This window comes from Pholcus phalangioides, unplaced genomic scaffold, assembly GCF_987345545.1.
Source record: "Pholcus phalangioides strain wild (caught in Gottingen) unplaced genomic scaffold, Ppha-v1.0 ptg000031l_1, whole genome shotgun sequence".
Classification (NCBI taxonomy): Eukaryota; Metazoa; Arthropoda; class Arachnida; order Araneae; family Pholcidae; genus Pholcus; species Pholcus phalangioides.
The window spans coordinates 2,682,525-2,705,986 of record NW_028301621.1 but is presented as its reverse complement, the minus strand read 5'-3'; the positions used below and the strand labels follow the sequence as shown (position 1 = coordinate 2,705,986).

Sequence of the window (23,462 nt, the reverse complement as noted above, 5' to 3'; positions counted from 1 at the left end):
TGTTTATTTTATTGTTGTTTTGTGTTCGGGGATTTTTTTTTTTTTTTTTTTTTTATTGGCGTCATCTTTTATGCATTTTTCTCTTTGTATATATTCGTGTGTATGAATGTGTACTGATGTTCCCTGCCGTCTCTTTCCAATTTTATTGATTGTTTGAATAGTGCACCTGTGGAGTTAGAGCCTACTGGCCTTGCACAGGTTTGTATATAATAAATAAATAAAATAAATAAATAAATATTCGAAATAACTGGGTTCTAAACTCCCAAAAGAAGAAACAACACTTTATTTCCATTTATTATCCAACATCCCCAACGAAACCGCCATGTCTCTTTGGTACAAAATTTCACACTACTCCCACTTTTTCCAATGTCTCAATTCGTTCTCTTTTCTTTCTCTCGCGATTTCTGTTTCTCCCAGGCCTTGTTCCAACTCCTTTTCTCCTGAACCTTATAGTCATTGCCCGAAAAAATGGGAAAATTAGAATGTGCATTGACCCTAACAGTTTGAATAAGAATCTCAAAAGGGGACACCATCCCTTGAACACACTAGAGGAAATTGCTGTGAATATTAAACATTCCAAAAAGTTTTTATTGCTCAATTGTAATAAAGGGTTTTTGCATCTTAAAGTGACAGAACGCACAAGTAAATATCTAACCGTGCCAAAGCCTCGGGGTAGGTATTCCTACTTGCGGATGCCAATGGGACTGTCTTCTGCGCCGGAAGTATTTCACCAAATCATAGAGAAGCTTCTGGGACGTATGAAAGGGGTCGAGCGTGCCATGGATGACATCTTCATCCTTGCTGAAAGCAAATCAAAATTGGAAGAGTTAACAAACAAAGTAGTGGGGATATTGAGAGATGCTGGAATGATGCTGAACGAGAGCAAATGTCATTATAGTAAACAAGAAGTGAAGTTTTTAGGGAATGCTGTAACAGCAGTAGGACTGAAACCTAATCCTGCAAAATCAAAGCCATTCAAGCACTCAAGGTGCCTGAAGATGTTCGAGAGTTACTCAGATTCCTTGGAATGGTCACTTGCTTGGCAAAGTTCATACCCAACCTCTCTCAAAGTATCCCATCCTTTACCTGAGCTGTGTAAGAAAGACTCAGAATGGGTTTAGGACAGTCATCATCAACAGGCATTCGAGAAACTAAAGAACAAATTGTCATCATTGCCAACATTCCAGCACTTTGATGTAAATTCTCCTGTGACATTGTCTGTAGATGCTACTAAGCATACAGTAGGAGCAGTGCTGATAAAAGATGGTCGACCCTTGGCATATGCAACAAAAGCTCTAGACCAAGCACAACAGAATTACTCCCAAATGCAAAAGGAGGCTTTTGCTATCACAAGTTTGATTGCCTGAAATTCCACCAGTATGTCTGGGGATGCAAACACTTGACAGTCGAAACAGATCACAAAGTGTTCGTATCGAAAGAAAAGAAATCATTACAATGCACCTCCTAGACTTCAGAGGCTGATGTTAGATATCCTGGCATACCGACCAGAAATGGTCTTCAAGAAAGGAACTCAAATGTTCATGTTTGACACGCTAAGTAGAGACTGTGATACCAAAATCTGTGATGAATCATCACCGGACATGCACCTTGAGGTACACATCCTACTTCTGTTTACTACGTCCAGACTGACAGAGCTCATCGAGGCTGTGAAGCAAGATGAAAAGCTGATTAAGTTGGTCGAAATGGTTCAATAGATAAAGTACCACCTTGCCTTCGGAAGTATTAGACATTTCGGGATGAATTTGCATATTATAAAAATATCTTGTTCCAGGCAGAGTTATACCTCTGGCGTTTGAGTTATACTCAAATGCATTCATATGGGACAGTTAGGTATTCCACGCGCCCTGAGCAGAACCAGAGAGTCAACTGATATGGTATGGCTTAAGATATCCCAAAGTACGTCTAAAAGTGCAAAGGCTGTCAATACCACCAACGAGATAAGGTAGAAGTACCCATCATACTCAATGAGATACCTACAAGACCGTGGCAAGCGCTTTCACAATGGATATCTTCCATTTAAATGAATCCAATTTGGTGATTACCGACAGCTACTCAGGAATCTTCCATTTCAGTCTTCTTGGAAATTTGTCATCCTTCTCAGTCATCGAAGCCCTAAAGAAATGGTTCGCAGTTCATGGGATTCCTGGCAACATAAGATGTGATGAAGGAAGCCAGATGAGATTTCAAGAGAAACAAAATTTTGCTACAGAATGAAATTTTGTTATAGAAACATCTAGCCTCCATTACAAACATTTTAGTGGGTTAGCTAAGTTAGTTTTTTAGTTCAAGAAACAAAGAACTTGATAGTAAAGTATATTGTTGACAAGGCAGACATTTATTTAGCATTATTGAACAGAAGAAACTCTTGGTTTTGGCGCCCAAACACCACAGCGTGCGTAGAAAATGTACCAGCAGAGGAAGAAGTTGTTCCAGAATCTAATAATGATGATTCGGGTTTGGAAGATTTGACAGAGTCCACTGGTGAAAGAGCTAACCCTAGGGATGCAATCCTGCAAGAGTCCCCCAATCGGCCATACAAAACTCGTTATGGAAGAACAGTGAAAAAACTAGAAAAACTGGATTTGTGATGCGTCTTCTTGTAATTGCATATACAGGGTGTTCTGTTAATGGACAGACAAACTCAGAGGGTTGTTAGTAAACATCAAGAGGAACAAAAATTGCAATGAAACATGGTGTCGCAAATTACGTTGAGAGGGTGAAAATCACGAAAAACACATGCAGGTTTCAACGTCACGCTGGAAAGACAAAAAGTACAATAATAACTACAAAAACATTTATATATTAATTGTTACAAGTGTTGTTGGAAGTGGCGGCCGCTGACGTCATTGCAGTCTACAGCAACGTAAAAACAATTCCCGGACGTGCTTGAAGATACCAGGTATGCTTTAGATGTCTGCCACAGCGACGACAATCCGCGCAATGAGATCCTCCGGTGTATTCACAGGCGTGCACAAACGGCCATTGCCATCTGCGCGACCGTAAATCAGATGCATATCAGCGTATTCCCCGTTCATGTAGTCAGCCATCACGATTCTCATTGAAACAGACAATTAACTGCTACATGTGCTTATTAACCGCAATAGCGCTAATTTACGTTTTCTGCAGCGCGTGATCCTACCCCAGCGCATGCGTTTTGCGACGCTGCTTACGTTAGATATGGTGAGCAAACCCACGAACGCATTCAGCGATCAACTGACATCCACTTGTCGTCTCTTCTGGACTCAGATCCTGCATGCATTTTTCGCGATTTTCACCCTCTCAACGTGGTTTGCAACACAATGTTCACATTGCAACTTTTGTTCCTCTTGATGTCTACTAACAATCCTCTGAGTTTGTCGGTCCATTAACAGAACACCCTGTATAAGATCTGCGAAATAAATCCATATATGAACATTTTAATATACAGCGGAAATTTCATTTGAACAAGAATTAAAAAAAAAACACATAGAAATAAAAATGCACACATAAAATAAGTTTTGTTCTCTTTTCATTTATATAAATTTTACATCCTCAGATTGAGCCTAACTGCAAAAGTTTGTAAATACTGTATGTGCATTAGTTGAATGTTCTTTCTGGATGGACTTATTTTTGAGTAAAATCCCTTTGAATGCACAGCCTTTATTTTCACACAAGTATGCGTTGTTTACAATGCCCAGCATACAGCAATATCGAATACTAATTTAGGGATTTTGGCTTATTTCTTAGTCATCTTCACATATACAACTATTGACTATCTCTCTCAAGTTGGGATTTTCCATAGCTGCAGCAATACGTTCTTTGTCATTCAACTGCTTCGTCACTAAGCATAGAGAAAAATATAAACCTAATTTTTAATGAAAAAGTAATCAATGGTTGAAATACTAAACATTACCCTGATATGAAATGATAGGCTATTTTATATTTTAACATTCTATCAAAGCTTTATAAATTTCCAAATTTATCTAAAACGAATTCAATCATCACAAACAGAGATGTTTTTCTCCTTCAGAGCCTCACAACACATCAAAGAAAGTCACTTTCTGGCTAAGGCAAACTTTGGAAAGACTTCCCAGTGGAGGCCAACAAATGCTTCTTTCCGAAGTTTGCCACAAGCCACAACATATAATATCCAGAAAGGTTCTTTTCTTCTTTGAAGTGTTTTTCCATCGTTTCTCCATAGGAATAAATATGAATAATGATGAAAAGAAATTACAGTAAAACTTCGAGTAGCCGTCAGTTTCTGTTATCCGTCATCGTCTTAAAAGAAAAACATGGAAAAAAATAGCCCCAGGTTTTAAGGTAAAAAAAGGTAGCATTATAGGATCACTACCATTGTCTGTTGAATTGCCACAGGCAATCATATAATCATACCCCCTGCTTGTAATTGGTAAACCCAAAAAACCATGTGCTTTCAAAAGTTCAAATATAAACACATTGCCTGTGAATAAATATTGAACACATTATGCCCCCAAAAAAAGTGCTTGGACAGACCAAACAACCTGGGCTGCCCTTATATTGATCATTTACAAGAAGAAATAGTCTAAAAGGCTATAAAATGCATGAAAAAAGGGAAATGCAAAGAAGATTTTAATAGACATTGTTAAAGAAGCAAAAGAATTCGCCAGTGTGTTAGCTACTTTGTTCATAAATTGTCTCACAAAATCGGATGTGCCTGAAGATTGGAATAACACAATGATGGTTCTTCTTTACAAAAAGGGTGAAAAGGAGCATATCAAGAATTATCTACCATTTAGTCTTTTATCAGTAATTTTTAAAATCTTCACCAAAGTGCTGACATATAGGCTTGAATCCACATTGGATGAAGTCCAACCAAAAGAACAAGCAGAATTTTGAAGTGGATTTAGTATGATGGATTACGATGGATCACATCTCCAAATAATCAAGGAACTCATAGAGAGACACAAGAAATACGAATTATCATTGTGTGTGACCTTCATTGATTTTGAGAAAGTGTTTGACTCTGTCTTTAAACTGCTGTTGTTAAGGCTCTAGAAGTAACCGGGACAGAGAAAAGACATACATCAATATCATCAAGAAAATATATGACAAAGCAACTACAATCATTCGTTTGGATAAAGGAAAAGAAAAGATTAAACTTGGGAAAGGTGTCAGACAGGGTGATACTATCTCACCAAAACTCTTTATTGCTGTTTTAGAAGAAGTGTTTAGAAAACTGAGGAGTCGGACAAGAAAGGAATTAAAATAAATGGAGAATTATCACAAAAATTAGAAACTTTGCCTGGTTTTAATTTATACGAAAATTGCCACGTTTTCAAGACAAATAAATTCAATTGGTCGAATGGTTGACGCGTTTCGGCTCTTCAATGAACATTCAATAACGTTCACATTATTTTGATTTTGATAAAGCGTTTGTTTTTAAAAAAGCAACACACAATTCTGAATTGAATTTTCTCGAGGGATACTTCATCAGAACATGCCAGAATTTCCTCGTTAATGATGGAAGAAACACACCACCTATTTCGTCAGCTTGGACAGGCTTTATTAACCTCAGTCGTGGCAAAACTTTCAACAGTTTGTAACAGATGGCTCCCCAATTCGCATCCAAAGACCACTCAGACACAGCAAATACAAAGGCGAACTCTTCGGATGACCAGACATAAACATCACCCCTCCACGACTGATTCGTGTGAATTCTGACCACGAGGTCCTGATGACGGCTTTCCATTGAAGAGCCTAAACGCGTCGACCATTCGACCAATTGAATTTATTTGTCTTGAAAACGTGGCAATTTTTGTATAAAATAAGAAATGGAGAATTTCTCGCCCATTTGCGTTTTGCAGATGACATTATTATTAACAGCAGTAATCCAGATGAACTAGAATAAATGATACAAGAACTGGTGAAGGCAGGTATTGAGGCGGGTATTCAGTATATGCTCCTTTGCGTTGTAGAAGACGATCTTGCTCAACACCAGAGAGACAGAAGTAGAAAGCTATGTATACCTCAGACAAGAAATTACCATGGACAACAGAATCATTAATGAAATAAACAGAAGGATCAGGATTGGATGAAGCCCTTTTGGCAAAAACTAATTCTGAAGAGCCACATGTCATTATGCCTGAAGAGAAAAGTGTGCTCCCAGCACTGACTTATGGAGTTGAAACATGGACACTTACAAGCAAGATGATACAAAGGCTACAGACAACACAAAGGAGAATGGAAAGATGTATGTTAGGCATCACAAGAAGAGACAGAAAACAAATCACTTGGATAAGGAGCCACACAAAGGTGTATATCATATCATGGAAAGAATTAAACGTTTAAAATGAAAATTGGCTGGACATATTGCAAGAAGACAGGACAACAGATGGATCACAAGTAATCTAGGTTGGTACCCCTGTGGTGTTGAACGTCCGAGAAGGCATATCCACACAAGATGGATCAATGAGATCAGAAAAGTAGCTGGAGTCAACTGGATGGCTAAAGCATCAGACAGAATAACATGGAAAAATTTAGAAGAGACCTTCATCTATTAGTGCAGCGGTTCTCAGCCTTTTTTGACTCGCGCAGCCCTTTTCAATATATAATTTCTATGGCGGAGCACTGTTTGACTCGAAGGGCCCTTTTTTTGTATATAATTTTTATGGCGGACCCCCAGCAGACATCTTTTTTTTATTTATCTATCAAATTTACTGATTTATTTTATTTTCCTTGAGTCGGAGCCCTTCGTGGAGCACCGGTTGAGAACCGCTGTATATGTGGATTGAAAATGGTTGTTGTTGATGATAATGATCATTTTGTAAAATTAAATACAATATGTATGTATTATTCACATTTAAAGGATTTTATTTTCATTTTCATCCCAAGCCTGCAGTGAAATCATGTCACTGTACATATGTATTATAAGATTTCTGTTATCTGTCACAGCCTTGGTCTGGTTGGTGACAATTAATCAAAGTTTTACTGTACTCAAAAAATAAAGTAACTTACCTTCCACTACTGATGTGTGAGACCCTGCTTTGAGGCTGATATCCAACTGCAAGATGTACAGATAGAATTAATAAAGCGCCAAACATAGAAATCACCGAACAAAAGAGATGTGGTACAGTCAGTGGAGTAGCCATGGGCCCCCAATAAAAATTTTGGTCATTTCTAGGTCAATTCATCGCGCTCAACTTGTCGCAGGACAATTCGTTGCATTAAATTTGTCGCAACGGCAATTCGTCGTGCTACAAACTTGTTGAGGTACAAATTTATCGCATGCTCATTTCATTGCTGTACAAAGTTGTAACGAAGTCATTTTGTTGCGATGTCAATTTGTCGTGACAAATTTAAATTGCTTTAAAATTCATATGTTTGTTGTTATGTAGGGTAGTTGCTTTATGTGTGAAAAATGGAATTAATTTTTTTTTCTCATTTATTGGAAATGTTCCTCCTTCCCATCTCTGTTTTAATTTTTAACATTCATTGAAGTCATCGAGGGACATTAGAACGTACACCAAGATAATAAATTGGGATCCAATAAATTTTTTAAAATTTAATTTTCACCATATATTCTGACGGGATTTCCATTTCTTGCAGGAAGGGGTGTTGGGGAGCTCGCCATGAATAAATTGGGATCCAATAAATTTTTGAAATTTAATTTTCACCGTATAAGCTGCATTTCTGTCGGGATTTCCATTTCTCACAGTGAGGGAGGGGCGGTGGGAGCTCACCCAAATAATAAATTGAGATCAAATAAATTTTTAAAATTTAATTTCCACTGTTTAAGCCGCATTTCCCACTTTTTGTAGGGATTTCCATTTCTCTCAATGAGGGACGTTAGGGAGAAAGCACACCAAGATAATAAATTAGGATCAAATAAATTTTGAAAATTTAGTTTCCATCGTATAGGCAGCACTTCCCGCTTTCTGTAGGGATTTCCATTTCTTGCAGCGAGGGGCGTTGGGGGCGCACAGAGATAATAAATTGCGATCAATGTGACCCCCCCCCCCTCAGCACCATTTCCGTAACTCACTATTAAATGTATCCATACAGAGAATACATCTTTAAGGAATTTTTTATCGACAATGTATCTAAGTTTTATGTGTAACAGCTGCGAAAAGTCTTATTTTAAAATTGTTTTTTTGCAATGCAATGTACATTCAAATAACTTTGTATTATCACATCGAAATAATATTCAAACACTCCGACCATAGGCGCCAGAAACTGGGGGCTGATGACATTTGAGCCCCTCCTCACTCCAATAACTCATGAATATACAACGCAATGTACCATTTCGCCTTCTGAGTACGGGTCAGAGTCCCTTATATATGGAATGAATGGTGATTTTCAGCCCCCCCCTCCTCAATGTTTCCTTCATGTCGGCACTTTTGACTGGCCAAGGGTGCCGGAAGTGTTTGGAACTTGTGTGTTCTTGTCTTGATCTTGAAGTAGGAAATTTTGATTTCTGAATCATTTCTCTGGGTGCTCATACCCATTCCATAAAGTACCCTGGGCACCCACAGCATCCGTGTCTGTGACACCACTGCAAATGTCAATCAATCTTTTATTCAACTCTAAAATAACTACTCTCAAGTAAAAAGAATGAAATCAGAATTTTAATTAGACCATTGTATGTAACTTCATGTACATGCCACTCATACGACTCCAGTCAACGATTAGTAAAAATTTCTTCTTACAACACAAGCGAATTAACATTAACAGACAATATAGGATTATATTCAGAGGTATATTTCCCGGGTGGGGAGGGGGTATGCAGGCTTTATCCCAAGATGACAAGTTCAAGTGAAAGGGTGTAACCAAAACTGAGTAAGGGGCCATTCAAGTATTACGTAAGCAGATTTTCAGCCATTTTTGAACCCCCCCCCCCCCCCCGTCAGCAAAATTTCGTCAGCAGCTTAGAATATTTCATATCTTCAAAAAGGGGTGGTTGATGACGTAAGCAACCTTCAAACCCCCCTCCCCCCCCTTGTCATCAAATCCGAAACCCGATCCCCCCCCGATGCTGACGTAATACTTGAATGACCCCTAATTGGTTATCAAGAATATGAATTAGAAAAGGAGAAGGGAAGCAAGGTTTTTCAAGGTTAGGTCCCAACTTTGCAGATTTTCAATATATTCAAATGAAATTTCCACTAAAATGCTCACAAAAAAATGCAGATTATGAATAGACAAAATGTAAACCTTAGAGGAAAAAGTCATTTAAATTTAATTTTTTAATTTTTTTTATTTTTAACACAATTTTTTAAACACTTTTTTTTGGATGCACAGCATGAATTTTCAATTTTTTTTTTAATTTAATCCTATTAATATATTAAGAAGACTGTAGAAAAGTAAACATTATTTTGACAGTTAATACATTTGAGTAACAAAACACAATGTACTTATATGCCTACATTAATTATATTTGTACATTTTGACTTAATATGATTCATGCTTAGTAAAAAGAAATTTATATTTTATTTTTCATGTACGCTTATACATTTATTACAGTATTCACTAAATTAAGTTTCATGAGTAGTTAATGCAATAATTCAAAACAATTAATAAATTTTAAAATTCTAGGATTAAATGAATTCATGAAATAATTAGAAATGTTAATGTAATGTGTCAAATGAGAGTTGGTGAAAAAAAAAGGTTTTGGGTGAATAAAATAATTTTTCAATTTAAACCTTCATGTTCAGATTCTTAGAAGTGTTCAAATTCCAAATAATTAATTTCACTTTTAATTGATGTATAAATATTTCTTATGATGCAACAAAGATGAACTTTTGCAATCTGATATATTTTTGCATAAAGAATTATTTTGTATTTGATAAACCCAGATAATATTAATCATATATATAGATGTATTTTTGAAGTTTTTCAACATGCTTAATTATAAAGTTATTTTACCACAACAGTGTTAAATTTTTTTTAATTACTTTGATTTTTACAGCATATATTTTAATAAACATATATTTAATGTATATGATAAATATGAAATGGTTATACTTGTGTGAAAAAAAATCTACATTATAATATTTAACACAAGTCTATATATATTTTTCCCAAGAAATAATTTAAAATTGCTGATAAAAAGCCAGAATATGAGGCATTAAATCACAAAGAATGAAATAATTATCAGCTACAACCTAATTGCTGTAGCTGAGGCAGATGGAAGAGAGTAGAATTGAAAACCTAATGTATGTAATGCCTGGTGGTGATGTATAAGATGTGATGTTTCTTGTTGTGATGACGATTGTAAAAAATAATAGCTTCTGTGAAGATATAAACTATGGCACAATGGTTTTTGTCCTTCAGAGGGCAGCTGGTGTCTTATTTAATTATAAGACTTTTATCATCCCAGCAGGTGATAGAGTAATTGCTGCTGCTTCATTGGGAAGACTAAAACAAAAGTGTTAGAACTAAACTGCCTGCCCCCCCCCCTGGATCAAATGATGCAAGTTTCAATTATGATCTTGCTGAAGACAGAAAATGTGCTCCATAAAGTAGCCTACTCCAGGGTTAGCAAATTTTTCTTATAACACAATTTCCATTTGAGCTAAATATTTTATATGATCATTTTGGAATTCAAAGTAAAATGTCAGAAAAGACACTGAAATTTATAGTGTTGGGAAAAAAACTGGATCTGACTGTCATAAAAAGTGTTATGCAAAAGTGTAAAATCTGTTACCCATTACATCATTGGACCCATCAGACATCAATATTGAGGAGTGGAGCAAGTTCTGAACATTTATCTACTGTGTGTCATAGAGCTTTTTTCTCAAAGTATGAAATGTATCCGAAAGCATGCTTTAATCCTTTAAAATGTCATAAGAAAAAATAAAAAAAGGTTTAAGGATAGTAAACTTGTATTTTTCATGTATAAATGAAATAAATGGTTGTACAAAATCAATTCCAGGACTAAAAATATGCCATGCCTGTAGGAACAGTGAATATAAACAACAATAAATTAGGTGAAGAAACTGAATACTGTGAAGAGATGAACAGTGATAGTAATGTAGAGAAGTAACTTGAAAAAAGGTCAATTATTAAACAAGAAGCACTTGAAGAAATAAATTCATCTCTACAGAACATAGAAGAGTCACCAATTAAACTTCATAGAGTAGCTCCACAGTGCCAGTCAAACAATGCCAAAAGAAAAGTTGAATCTGCTTGCAACACATTAAAATCAAATGTTTGTAAAGTTTTAGAAGAATTACCAGAAAATGAATCTCAAAGCACACTTAATGAAGATATTAAACAGAAAGCAAATGATATGATTATTTTTATAAAGTTAATTAGAAATAGGACTCAATTTAACCATCACAACAAGGGGAAAACTGCAATTTTTAACTCTGGCCCTTGCTTTAAGAAAGGGGAACAAGGAAAAAAAATCTGAAGAGTTCAATGCCACTGAATATGCTGTGCAGGAGAGCTTTTGTAAATGAAAAAGCAAAGGGGAGCCATTGTGTTTTTATTATAAAAAGAATCAAAAATTAAATTTCACCGATTTTTTTGCAATCTAATTTTTTAATGCAAAGGTTAAAATTTTCTTTCCTAGTCATAATCTGCATTTTTTTGTGAGCATTTTAGTGGAAATTTCATTTGAAAATATTGAAAATCTGCAAAGCTATGATATATTTTCACAAATAATATTGCTTGAATGGGGTTAGCCTAAGAGACGTCATTCGTGAGGTTAGAAAACATTTTTTTTTCTCAAAAAGTTATTGAGATATGTACATGAAACTTTGCATGGTCAACAAGCATGGTAGAAGCAATTAATAAAAAATAATAATTGGAATCCGGGATGATGGGTTGCATTTCAGTATCTAGTTGAATGATTTGAAATCGGAACGATCCAGTCTTATTTCGATGAATTTTGCGTTGCGAGCCAGAATAAACATATTAACGGTCAAAAAACCATTATTTTTTTTCTCCAGTATTTTACTTCATATATTTAGGAGAAATTTAAAATAAAAGTTGTTTTGGTAACTGCTGTGCCTCTGGTCTAAAAATACGCTTGAAAAATTGTATTTTTTCTAACGAAAAATTCCACAAAAACAAAGTTTACATAATTTTTTTGCATGTAAATTTCAAATGTAAGTGTATGAATTATTTTTATTCGTATTCTGTATGCTTTTGTAAACACTTTAGTGAAAATTTCACATGAATATATTGAAAATTGAAAAAGTTATGATTTATTTTCTCAAACAATGCCGCTTAAAAATTGAGCCTCGGAAAAGTCATCTGCATCAGTTTTTGATAAATTTCAACATTTTTTTTCTCAAAAAAGTTTTAGAGATATGCAAATAATATTTCACACAGTTAATAAGGATGGTAAATTCAACAAATAAAAAAAAATCATTGAAATCTGAGACTATGGGTGTCATTTTGGCATTTTGCCGGGTGATTTGAAATGGAATGACCCCCCAGTCACCCTTTGCACATGTAATATATTATTACAGACAGACAAATGACCAATGACTGCCCATAGGAGACCATCTTGAGATGGTTTGCGCTGTTTCCCAAAGGGATGGACTGTCTCGGAGAGCATATGTTATTACAGGTCTTCCCTTCCTGATGAGAGCCAAGATACTAGCTTTGATAATTTTCAAATTTCACATTTTCTACAAAAAATTCATTGCTTCAATAATTTGCATTCAAATTCTATTTCTTGTCATCAATTTTGCTATCAGTTTTTTGCTTTTTCATTTTTTGCCATTTTTAATTTTAATTTGATATACATTAATTACACACACACAACACACATTTTTTACAATATTTATTTAATACACGACATATTTCAGCTGCCTATGGTGCTGGTATTGATGTGTGTTTCAACATTACTTAATTTTGCAACTACAACCTTTTGCTACATTTCACTCGCATATATATGTAATATAATATATATAATTGATTTTCTGTGTGTGTTTTCTCTATACAAATTTACAATTTTAAATCTATCGTACTTAAATTCTGCTTATATACTGAATGGGAATCGAATGATAGGATAATTCAAAAGTTCGTCAAAGCTAGGGCAAAAAACTTCTCGGGCAACAATGGTTCCTGGATCTCAACAATGACTTTATGGAATGTTTACTTTGGTTCCCTAACAGTGCATTTCAAACTGTGATATGATATATATATATCACAATGGTTTGTCACTTATCCTGCCAATATTATGCCTTCATAATGGTTTCTCACTCTTTTCAATCCTCCCAGTATTCGAAGAAAACCCAGGCAGCGCTGATTATTATAGCTAGTATATGTATATTTGCTGTACTCATCAAGCTGTAGTGAGGGAGAAAAAAAATGATGCTAAGGTAAAATAAAAGGGGAAAATTTTTTTTTTATTAAAAAGGATTACCAATGAAGAGTTTGGAAAAAAGGAAGAGAGAGCGCAAACATATTTCTTCCATTAATAAAGATGCAAGATATCTCATCATTGTACATTAAGGGGGTTAAATTGATATTACACTGGTGTATGAATCTTTTAGTTTTTTATAGGGTGAGAGTTTAATACTGAGCTTGGGTTTAATCGGCATTTAGGGAAACACCGAAGATTTTTATATTCAATTAGAGAGTGCACCACTTCAGACTTAGGAAAAACGTGACGGTCAAAAAAATTTCAAACCATTCTAAATGAAATTGTGGAAAGCTTAAAAAAAATTATCTTTGATTAACAAATCAAGTAAGCCTAATGAAGGAACCAACAGCGACCAACAGCTTTATTTAACATACTAAATTTGTAAAACATTTTTAATTAACAAACACCACCTACTTTGAATTTTCTATTCCATGAACGTTCTAGTTTTGTCCTGACACACAATCCTATAAACATTTAAAATTATTCATATCCACACACATTCACCAATACCATCATGAATGAAACAAAAATATAGCCAAACCTCTCTATCTCGAAACTGACGGGAACGAGAAAAATTTCGAGGTAGAGAGTTTTCAAGAAAGTTTTTTCATAAGAAAGAAAAATAACAAATTTTACTACATGCTGATGGAATCATTAGTTAAGTTACACAGTTCAGTTAGACTATATGCAAATATACAAAAATACATTCAATTCAATTTTTTTTGTTCCAATTCTAATTTTATTTACATACCATACCTTATTTAAAATAATAATTTGTAAGCTTAGGTTGATGCATATTTTTTGCTCTTTGAGCCTTCACAATGCCATCTATAATAGAAGAGCTGCAAATATTTTACACCCTATCTCCACTGTTTGCTTCAGAAAATGATGCAGTGTTTTTACAGAATGTTCGCTATTTTCACTGTTAATTTTCTTAGTTTCTGTGATTAATTTTCTCTTGTGTTTTCATTACCAGATTTAATAATTTAATAATTTAATAGATAATAATTTCGGTATCAGTCGAGGAGCCGCAAGTTTGTAGTGAACTACTCATTTCTACTAAACTGGAATTGAAATTTCTAGATTCAAGTTTTTCTTACTGATTTTCCAATGCTTTGGAATTTCATCTTTAGCATCATTCTGAGAATCGTCAAAATTCGAGTGAACCATCACTCATGGCTGATTTTTTGCCATGCTGAATAAGCTATCACATGGTATTCATCCCCCACCCCATCAATCATAGTATACACCTATGATTGAGAAGATACATCAACACAATGGCTTATAATCTAACCTTCTTACCACAGGGTGTATACCAAATACCAAAAGCAAAATTTGGTGACTTTTTGGTGACTTGAGCGGAGTTTTTTTTCTCTTTCGCCAAAGAAAATTCCATTGTTTTATACAATGGACCCATGAAAATTTTCAAGCCATTCTGACCAGCAGTTTTCATTCGTGTTTCAGAATCAGAACTTTCGAATTATAGTCACCCAGTATATAGCTGATTATTTGTCATAAATCACTTACCATTGGACATCCTAACCAAATGGTGACACAGTACATATTCCAAGGAATTTCTAACTGGAAATTATTTGGACAGGAATAACCAGCCACTTCACCAACTGACCAATTTTGGTCTTTTACTACTTTCTACAGTAGAAACTTGATTAATTGAGGGTAGTGTTGAAAATATGTAAAGAATAATAATTTAATATTAAGCCAATTTAATATTGGTGGCAATATACAGTATGCAATGTGCTGCTTCCTATGGAGAGAAAATGAAAATGTCTGTGAGGTAAATATAACTACTAGTACCCCGCTCTTTTTTGGATTATAAGACCACCTGCCCTTATAGCATGACAGTGAAGTCACCACTGTTGCTGCTTCTTTGTGAAGGGGGAAAAACCTGTGAGACACTACTACCACCAATGTGTGATGCAATCCTCATTCATGAATTTGCTTAAGATAGAGCATCAGAATGTAGTGGAAAGTTAGAAAATGCAGTAAGAGTGAGAAATTTTGATACTGTATATAATTTTCAGCAACTAAGATAGTTAAAATGAAAGAAAATTTGTAGTCAGGCCACTTTTATGAGATTTTTGAAAAAAAAAACCATATCATCTTACACCATTTAAAGATATACCATCAGAATGTATCCCAAGAATAGAAAATGTGGTAAGACTTAAACATTTTTGCTAATAATGAACCAGACTGATTTTTTTTTAAAAACCACTTGATTAAAACCAACATGGTTTAAACCAAACAACCCTGGTAGTAACCAACAAAATTTTGCACTATGGTCTCGCGTCCTGTAGTCTGTTTCGTCGTCAGGCCGGTCATGTCCACCGGAATTGTCTCTTAAACAACAGGCACACGGAAACGAGTCTGGGGATACATTAGGGGGAGATGAATGTCCTCTGGCCGTAAACCCTCTTGTCAAAAGCTTTCAAGAACTGTGGTTAAGGTGAATCAAACCTTTGTTCAAGCGAGCATTGACACTGGTGTGCAGATAGTTTTGTAATTAGTCTAGAACTAGCATGTAAAATCTGTCAGAATGAAAATGAAATAAAATCTTACTACGGAAAAGATTCTCAACTGCCTCCGGTGAGTTCTGCCAACCCGCAGGAGTCATCAAGGCTCCGGTCAAGACACTCAATAGTGTGGTTGATGTAGAGTAAGTAGATAGTGCTCACTGGAGCCCCATTTGATTTTACTGATAGGTAAGGATATTTTAGCTTCTGCTGAAATAATTTTAGATTTTAAACATAGTGAATTGAAAGGCAGTCTTCAATGATATTGTGGTAAAGTTTAAAGGGAAAAAATTGAAACATTAGTTGAAAATTCAGAATTTTCTTTTGAAAAAAAAAAAAAGAAAAAAAGAATTCAACAAATTGTTTCCAAAATTTGAGAACTTGCTTTGTGATAGGCCTGGTAAAATGCAGGTCATTGAATATAAAATTTGTACACAAGGTAATCCTGTATTTTTACCTCCATTTCCACCACCCCCCCCTCCCAGTGGAAGAAGCAGTTGGTGGAGGACCAGGTTAAACAGATGTTAGAGGATGACATTATAGAACCGGCCTCCACTGACTGGAGTCTGTTTTCTTATCAAGAAGAAAATGGGGGACTGGAGGTTTGAGGTTTACAAGAAAGTAAATAAGATTCCCACTCCGGATCAGTATCCGTTGCTTTGTATTGAACAAATTTTACAAAGAATTGCAGATTCTGCTTACATCTTCACTTTTGATCTTGTCTCTGGCTATTGGCAGGTGCCAGTCAAGCTCAAAGACCATGACAAGACTTCGTTCGTTGCGAGCTCAGGCATGTATAGGTTTAAAGTCATGCCTCTGAATAATACTCCTGCAATGTTTCAATGTATGATGACAATCATTCTTGGACAACTGGTAGGGAAATGTGCAGAGTTCTATCTTGATGATATAGTTGTTCATAATCCCATGTTTCATGATCATCTCAAAAATCTCAAATAAGTATTTACATGTTTAACCAAAGCAGGTTTGACATTGAAACCTGAGAAATGTAGTTTGTATAAAAAAAATTGGAATATTTAAGTTTGAATTTGTCAAAAAATGGTTGGCATGAGAAACCTTGTCAAACTGAGGTTGTGCTGTGATTTGCAAGGCCTTGTAATGTTGAACAATTACAAAGATTTCTTGGTTTGTGTAGCTGGTACAGACAATTTGTGCTCCATTTCAAGGCCATTGCACACCCGCTTTATCAGCTTACTAGGAAAAAATGTAAATATAATTTGGGCAGTGAACACCAAGATGCCTTTAAAAGATTAAAGGAAGCCTTAAATGGTCCACCAGTACTTACCACAAGAAAATCTAATTGTAACTTGAAAATATATACTGATGCACCTGACATAGGCTTGGGAGCTGTCCTCCAACAAGCGGAGCCAGACGGTGAGAAACCTTTGGCCTTTGCGAGCTGCTCCTTAAATTCTGCTGAAAAAAATTACTCTGCCTCAGAACAGGAGGATCTTGCAGATGTTTGGGCCTTTTCCAAATTTTGTGGCTTGTTTTCCGGGGATCCAGTAACTATGGTCACAGACCATGAGCCACACGGTTTTTTAATGTAAAACAGCTGAAGAGAAGCCTGCAAAAGAACTATTAGTCTTAGCCATCCGCTGTTCTACTTGGTGTTGATCGTCACCTCGGCTCTCACAGTTGGGCCTACAAATTTTTCTGCACCTACCTGCCACATGATGTATTGTGTCAGATCGTGACCGCGCTCGTTCCTTTCAAGGTCAACGATGTTACCGCCTGTATAGCTTGAGAATCCTTGCCAAGCTTTAAATACCTAATCATATTGTGATATTTCATCAGACTTGCATGGGGACTGGTATGAATTTTGAGAAGTTTTTTAATGCTAACTCGTTATTCCTAATCTAAATAACTCCCGTTGAAATTGTTATTAAATTTACTTTTGTTAAAATTCAAAACCTCTTTCCAATTGCTTGTCTCTCTCTTTCTGTGTGTACCACTTGCACCAATTCTCCGGACCAAAACCTGGGTCGAATGCAGGGATATTGCAAACCGTTTCAGCACAATTTGGCGTAGCTCTTGAATCCCTGAATTATAGAATTTTAAATTGGTGGAGTAGCAAAAATCCTAGTTACGGCTCTAAGTGGGGGTATGTATATCCTCTGAATAAACTACAGATGATATGTGTTTAGAGTGCATGTGCAGTTTAGTAGTCATCAACACCAGAGGAGTATACACCAGATTTTCTCAGGGTGGGGTGCAGTTCTTTCTTTTTAGAGGGGCAGGGCCGTATTTATGCTTTTTCCGCCTGTGAGCTATACAAATTTTGCCACCCCTCTCCCATTCCAGTCTAAACTTTTAACCCTCCCCTTTCCACCCCTCATATGCCATTACTAATAAATCATAAACAAACAAAAGACAAAAAAGTGGTATTGTATATAATTGCGTCTAAATTTTACTTTTCTGTCCTGTATTTGTATCCTATTCCAATCCATACTGATTGCCCTAAAACCGGTGGGGTGCTCAACCTTCGGCCCATAGACGTCTACACATCGATGAAAAACACTGTTAAATTTAATTCCACAATATATGGTGCATACTTGGTTATAGTCTAGCAACAAAATCAATAATGCATTACATAATATCTATACATATTATCTTTAACCACATGTCCTAAAGTGTATATTGAAATAATGAAACACTTGTTCGAAATTGTTTCATGGACTGATTAAAATTCTAGATGGGGCCCGCCAGTGGTTTGTGTCTTTTGTTTCACTTCGTAATTTTCTATTTGCATTCATATATATTTCATTGCGTAAATTTTCTATTGCGGTACATACAGTTTAATATAGTACTGTATTTCTTGCAATAATCATTACATGAACGTATGTGTCGCTGTTTCGGAAAAAAAACCCCATCACAATATATGACATTTTGTTTATAAACTTAACATAAGGCTCGCATCCACTGCACATTTCTGACATAAAATTTATTAAATGCTTACTTTTAATTTTGGAAATATTTGTTAAATGCTCATTAGTGTTTATCAAATGCTTGCCAATTCTAAAAATGCTACTAGGTTAATTAAGAGTTAAATATCATATGATGCAGTAGGCATGGCCCCCCCACATCCTGGAGCAGAGCCCCTAGGCTGCGACATTTTGCGGGCCCCTAGATCACACTTTCACAGGCCCCTTTATGATGAATTTATAACGTGAAGAAACAAAAATTGATGAAAATCGTCCTGGAGCCCTGTCAGACCCACCCTTGTGGGGAGCCATGGCAATAGGCCAATCTCTTGGAAATTGTGACTTTTTCCTAAAACGAAAATGAACATACGGGTCACACCACTCTCTAAAATCATGTTTTTAAAATGTAGACAACGCGATGCTTGTTCCATGAAATAAATAGATTAATATAACATAACAATCAAAATACTATGTATATGTAAAAGACACTATGTTAATTTTCGTCAATATTGAGATAATGCTATTAATTTGATGCATTTTCGTTACACTGTACACATAGGTATAAAACATCAAGTCCTATTTCAATAAATAACATAGATATTCACTTTGAAAACACTTTAAATGGCTCTGTTGTAAAATTTCCCTTTTGGCATATGGTGCCAATTATCTCCAAAATACAGAAATAGTTCAAACTGGAAATGTTGTTCACCTATCATGTTTGTTACTCATATGAAAAGACAGGACAATATAAAGATTGCAGAGAAAACAATTTAATTGTTGTCCCTGGTATTAAGACTAAAACGTGAGCCGAATTCATATGGTTTTATATCCAAAATGAAACTAAAATACAATAAACATTTTGCGCATGGTTTTATCCCCGATATATAAAAATATTTCAAACTGCAAATGTAAACTGTTCACCTGTCGTGTTTGTTACACATCTGAAAAGCAAGTAAGACAGGACAATATAAAGATTGCAGAGAAAACATGATTTAACTCTATTAAGACCAGGATGCGAGTCAATTTCATGAGGCTTTGCAAGCAAAATGAAACTGAAATACAATAAATATTCCTTTATACTTTAATTTCTTAAACGAGCATTAGCTCAAACTTTTTCAATTTATCGATGTATTGTATAAAAAATATGAGCCTTACACCTTATTGAATACAAGTATTACAGAGGACTCCAAATTACCTAAGACTGAATTGTGGTGATTATTAATAAATTATCATTAAAGAAAACTAACAAAATACAAAATGTATGAACATATCAGAAATGAGTATCTATATATTTTATATTAGCTTAGTTTGTTTTCATCAGGAAAGTGTAAAACATAGTTTTTCCAAACTTTCATCAGCCCCTCCGTCAGAAATTTTTTCTCTTATCGCCGCCAACTAAAGTGAACCCATAGGATCCTATGTTAAACAAGTAGCATTCATCGCCTCTCTGGACCATTCCATTGCCCACCAGGGGGCGATATTGCCTACTTTAGGAAACACTGGTGAAAAATGAAGAGGAACTTTTTTCCATTTTTTTGGTAATCCCACGTTTATAACCACGAATGTAATACTGTATAAAATATGGGCTCTGCTAAGCATTTGTTCCTTTTTTTGTTTTCAGGAACTCGTCACATGAGTAGAGCTGTCCTTATAGGACCAGTAAACGGAATCATATTTTTCCTAATGAACTTGAGGCAACCACCGATAGACGGTGCCCTCATTTCCAACCCATCTCATTAATGGCAGTAAATTGCAATATAGCGATATAGCCAGAGTTGGTGTTTGGTGAAGTAGTAAACAGAATCGTGTGACCCCGCCTACCATTATGTTCCATGATTTCTTTATATTCCAATTAGTGACTGCAACGGATGTTGTTCTAGAGATTGACCAGCTTCATCTCATTTCGGTTCCCAAACAAGTTTAAAAAAATTGTATTGTAATCGAATTCAACCATTTGATTTGTATCCACTTAACACTGTTTCTACACCCCCGATGGTCAACCATAGACTCTCACCAAAGCCCCGACCGGCGCCAATAAAAGCATCTTTGTTGCAGACGATTCTTTCTCATATGGCAGGCCGTCGTTAAAATTAGAGGAAATTTTTCCCCTTGTATTCAGAAAACCTGCCTGTAGAATGTTCTGTCTTTTTACTTTCAAAGAGAGCCGAAATTGAGCTATTGAAATGTTCTAAGCCGAAGTAGGAAGGCTAGACAATCATATATGTTTTTACTTCAACGGCAGTCTGTGTGAAACAAAACAAAAAATAAATAAAAATAAACAATATGGTTTAATAATTATATATTATTTAAGATAGAAATGACACATGGCACTTCCACAAGTTTACGAAATGTGAATTAAAAAAAAAGAAGTTTTTCTCTCCCCTCTTTCTATACTCCAAAATTTGCTCCCTTCCAAATTTGCCGCCCTGGCAGCAAGTCCACTTAGCCCCCCCCCCTGTAAATACACTACTGTGAAGGGTGTTTAGTTTTTCATCTAGGTTCATTTGCAAGCAAAAAACGGACAAGAAGTACCATTAACCCAGGTTTGGCAAAAACCAGGGGTTTTCCAGAAAAAAATCATCCTACTGAGTTTTTTGGGATTTCTTTAGGGGTTTTTCAAGACCAGGGCTGTGCATGGTTGGAAAAGTAAAGGTCAATTGTTTGACACTTTTGAATCAATACTTTTAGACACTCACAGCTACCTCTACTCGATGGGGTTAAGTTACATAGACATTAACCATCACTTTAGATATTTAATTTTTACCTTTAAAATGAACAATTTGAGTTTAAAATACAGTTTTCCCAATGATAGAAATTTTGTGACATGTCTATATAAATTTTTTTCCTCACATAGTTCTATTTAGTTTTTTTTTCTGAAATTTTGGAAAATGCATTGAGAGCTCCTGAAGATATTTTAGGTACAGGGTCCAAAACAATAAACAGTAAATGGCATACAAAAACAGCAAATCAGCACAGCTGGAAACAACCTTGACTAAAGTGTGGATCCGGGGTAGGGAGCGATCGCCCCTCCCAATAGCTGAATAATGTGGGAGAAACTCGTCTGTCCTGTGAAATACGGGATGATTCAATGCATCTACACAATAAGTCACTTCTATTACACATCACCCCAGATACCCCCCATTCGCAGCTGAACATATCTGCATCAGCTTCATTTGCAGCTGCAGATATCTGCTTCAGGTTCATTAGCACCTGAAGAGGTCTGCTACTGCTCTATACGCAGTTGAAAATGCCTGTCTCGGCTCATTCGCAGCTAAAGATGCCTGCCTTGGTGCATTCGTAGCTGAAGATGCATGCCCTTGATCCATTTGCAGCTGAAGATATATACCTCAGCTTCATTCACAGCTGAAGATGCTTGCCTTTGCTCAGGCACAGATTCAGAGAGGGGGACAATAGGAACAATCACCCCTCCCAAGAGCCAAATAATATGGGAAACTTTGTCCCAAGGAACTTGCAAAATTCGCCCCTACCCACACATTGTTCTAGATATGCACCTGCCTCGACTTGACATTTTGTTTAAAAAATTGCTGATCTGTTACCTTTATCCTAAAAAATAAAAATAAAAAATACCTGATTTAGAATTAATGACAGTTTTGTATAAAATTTTAGTTTTCTTAAAAGTATATTTAACTTATCTGATTTTTGGCATATATATAAATATATATATACTGTATATAAGCTTTACCAATACTTTATAATAGCTATTTCATTCTAATAAAGATACCTATGATTGCTGCTAATGAGCACTGAGGAACTGTTGGAGTAAGTTCAATGTGAATCACCATATGATGTTTGTTTTCATTTATAGAAATATCGCTTTCTTGAACCACCTCAAGTTCTTCTAATGTCTGCGGCTTTTCTGGATCTTTTATATTTTTGATGATATCTAAATTCAATAAAGAAAACAAAACCTGAATAAATTCATTAATACGTCTAAAATTATGAATTTGTACACTAAATTACATAAAAGTTTAAAACAAATTTGCATAGGCAATACAAGTAACCAGAGGTGCCAACATGAAGAAAACATTGGGGGCAATGAAGGGTTGTCAGAGGTCCCTTACATATGGGATTCAAGGGCATACACAGGGAGGAATGAAATTTGCAGTAGATTTTATTGAGTACAGGCAGCACAATCAATGAACAGTTCGGAGAAATTGCTATTTTTATCTCAATATAAAAGATATGGATTTTTTTAAATAAAGTTTTCATGTTCATCTCATGTTTGTTAGCAAGTTGTTCTTTTCAGATAAGAATTGTAATGCAACAGATGAATGCTGATTAATGTTCCATCAGGAACATGTGACCATTTTTAATCGAGTTTTTCCAGAATTATACATGAAGCACCATAGCTTATTCAGTTTTTAGTGTTTCAATTCTCTCAGTGATATATAATACTAAAACAAGTTCTAACATTTTCATTTATTTCTAATTTTATAACTCAAGGCCATAATGTGTAATCTGAGAGATGTAATGTGTCAATCTGAGAGATTATTTGCATCTAATAGCGAGGCAGCTTAAGCGAGGGCGCAAAGGGTGCAGTGAGTGGCAGGTTGTAAGGGGCAACATCCAAGGCTTTTGTTTAGATTTGTAAATGTTGCAATAATAAAAATT

The 23,462-nt window shown here is 35.4% G+C and overlaps 1 protein-coding gene across 1 annotated transcript in view; it reads right to left on the bottom strand.

Moving 5' to 3' along the window:
* Positions 1-3,512: 3,512 nt before the first annotated feature.
* The window catches only part of LOC149067003 (cytosolic iron-sulfur assembly component 2A-like), a 31,092-nt gene continuing 11,142 nt past the window's right edge, over positions 3,513-23,462 (bottom strand). Inside the window, exons 2-5 of the mRNA XM_089252848.1 lie at positions 22,573-22,734; positions 13,772-13,821; positions 6,994-7,039; positions 3,513-3,841 (exon numbers count right to left, since the gene is read on the bottom strand). Of these exons, the coding sequence (XP_089108974.1) occupies positions 3,744-3,841; positions 6,994-7,039; positions 13,772-13,821; positions 22,573-22,734 (356 nt within the window). The 3' untranslated portion in view covers positions 3,513-3,743. The remainder of the gene's footprint in view (positions 3,842-6,993; positions 7,040-13,771; positions 13,822-22,572; positions 22,735-23,462) is intronic.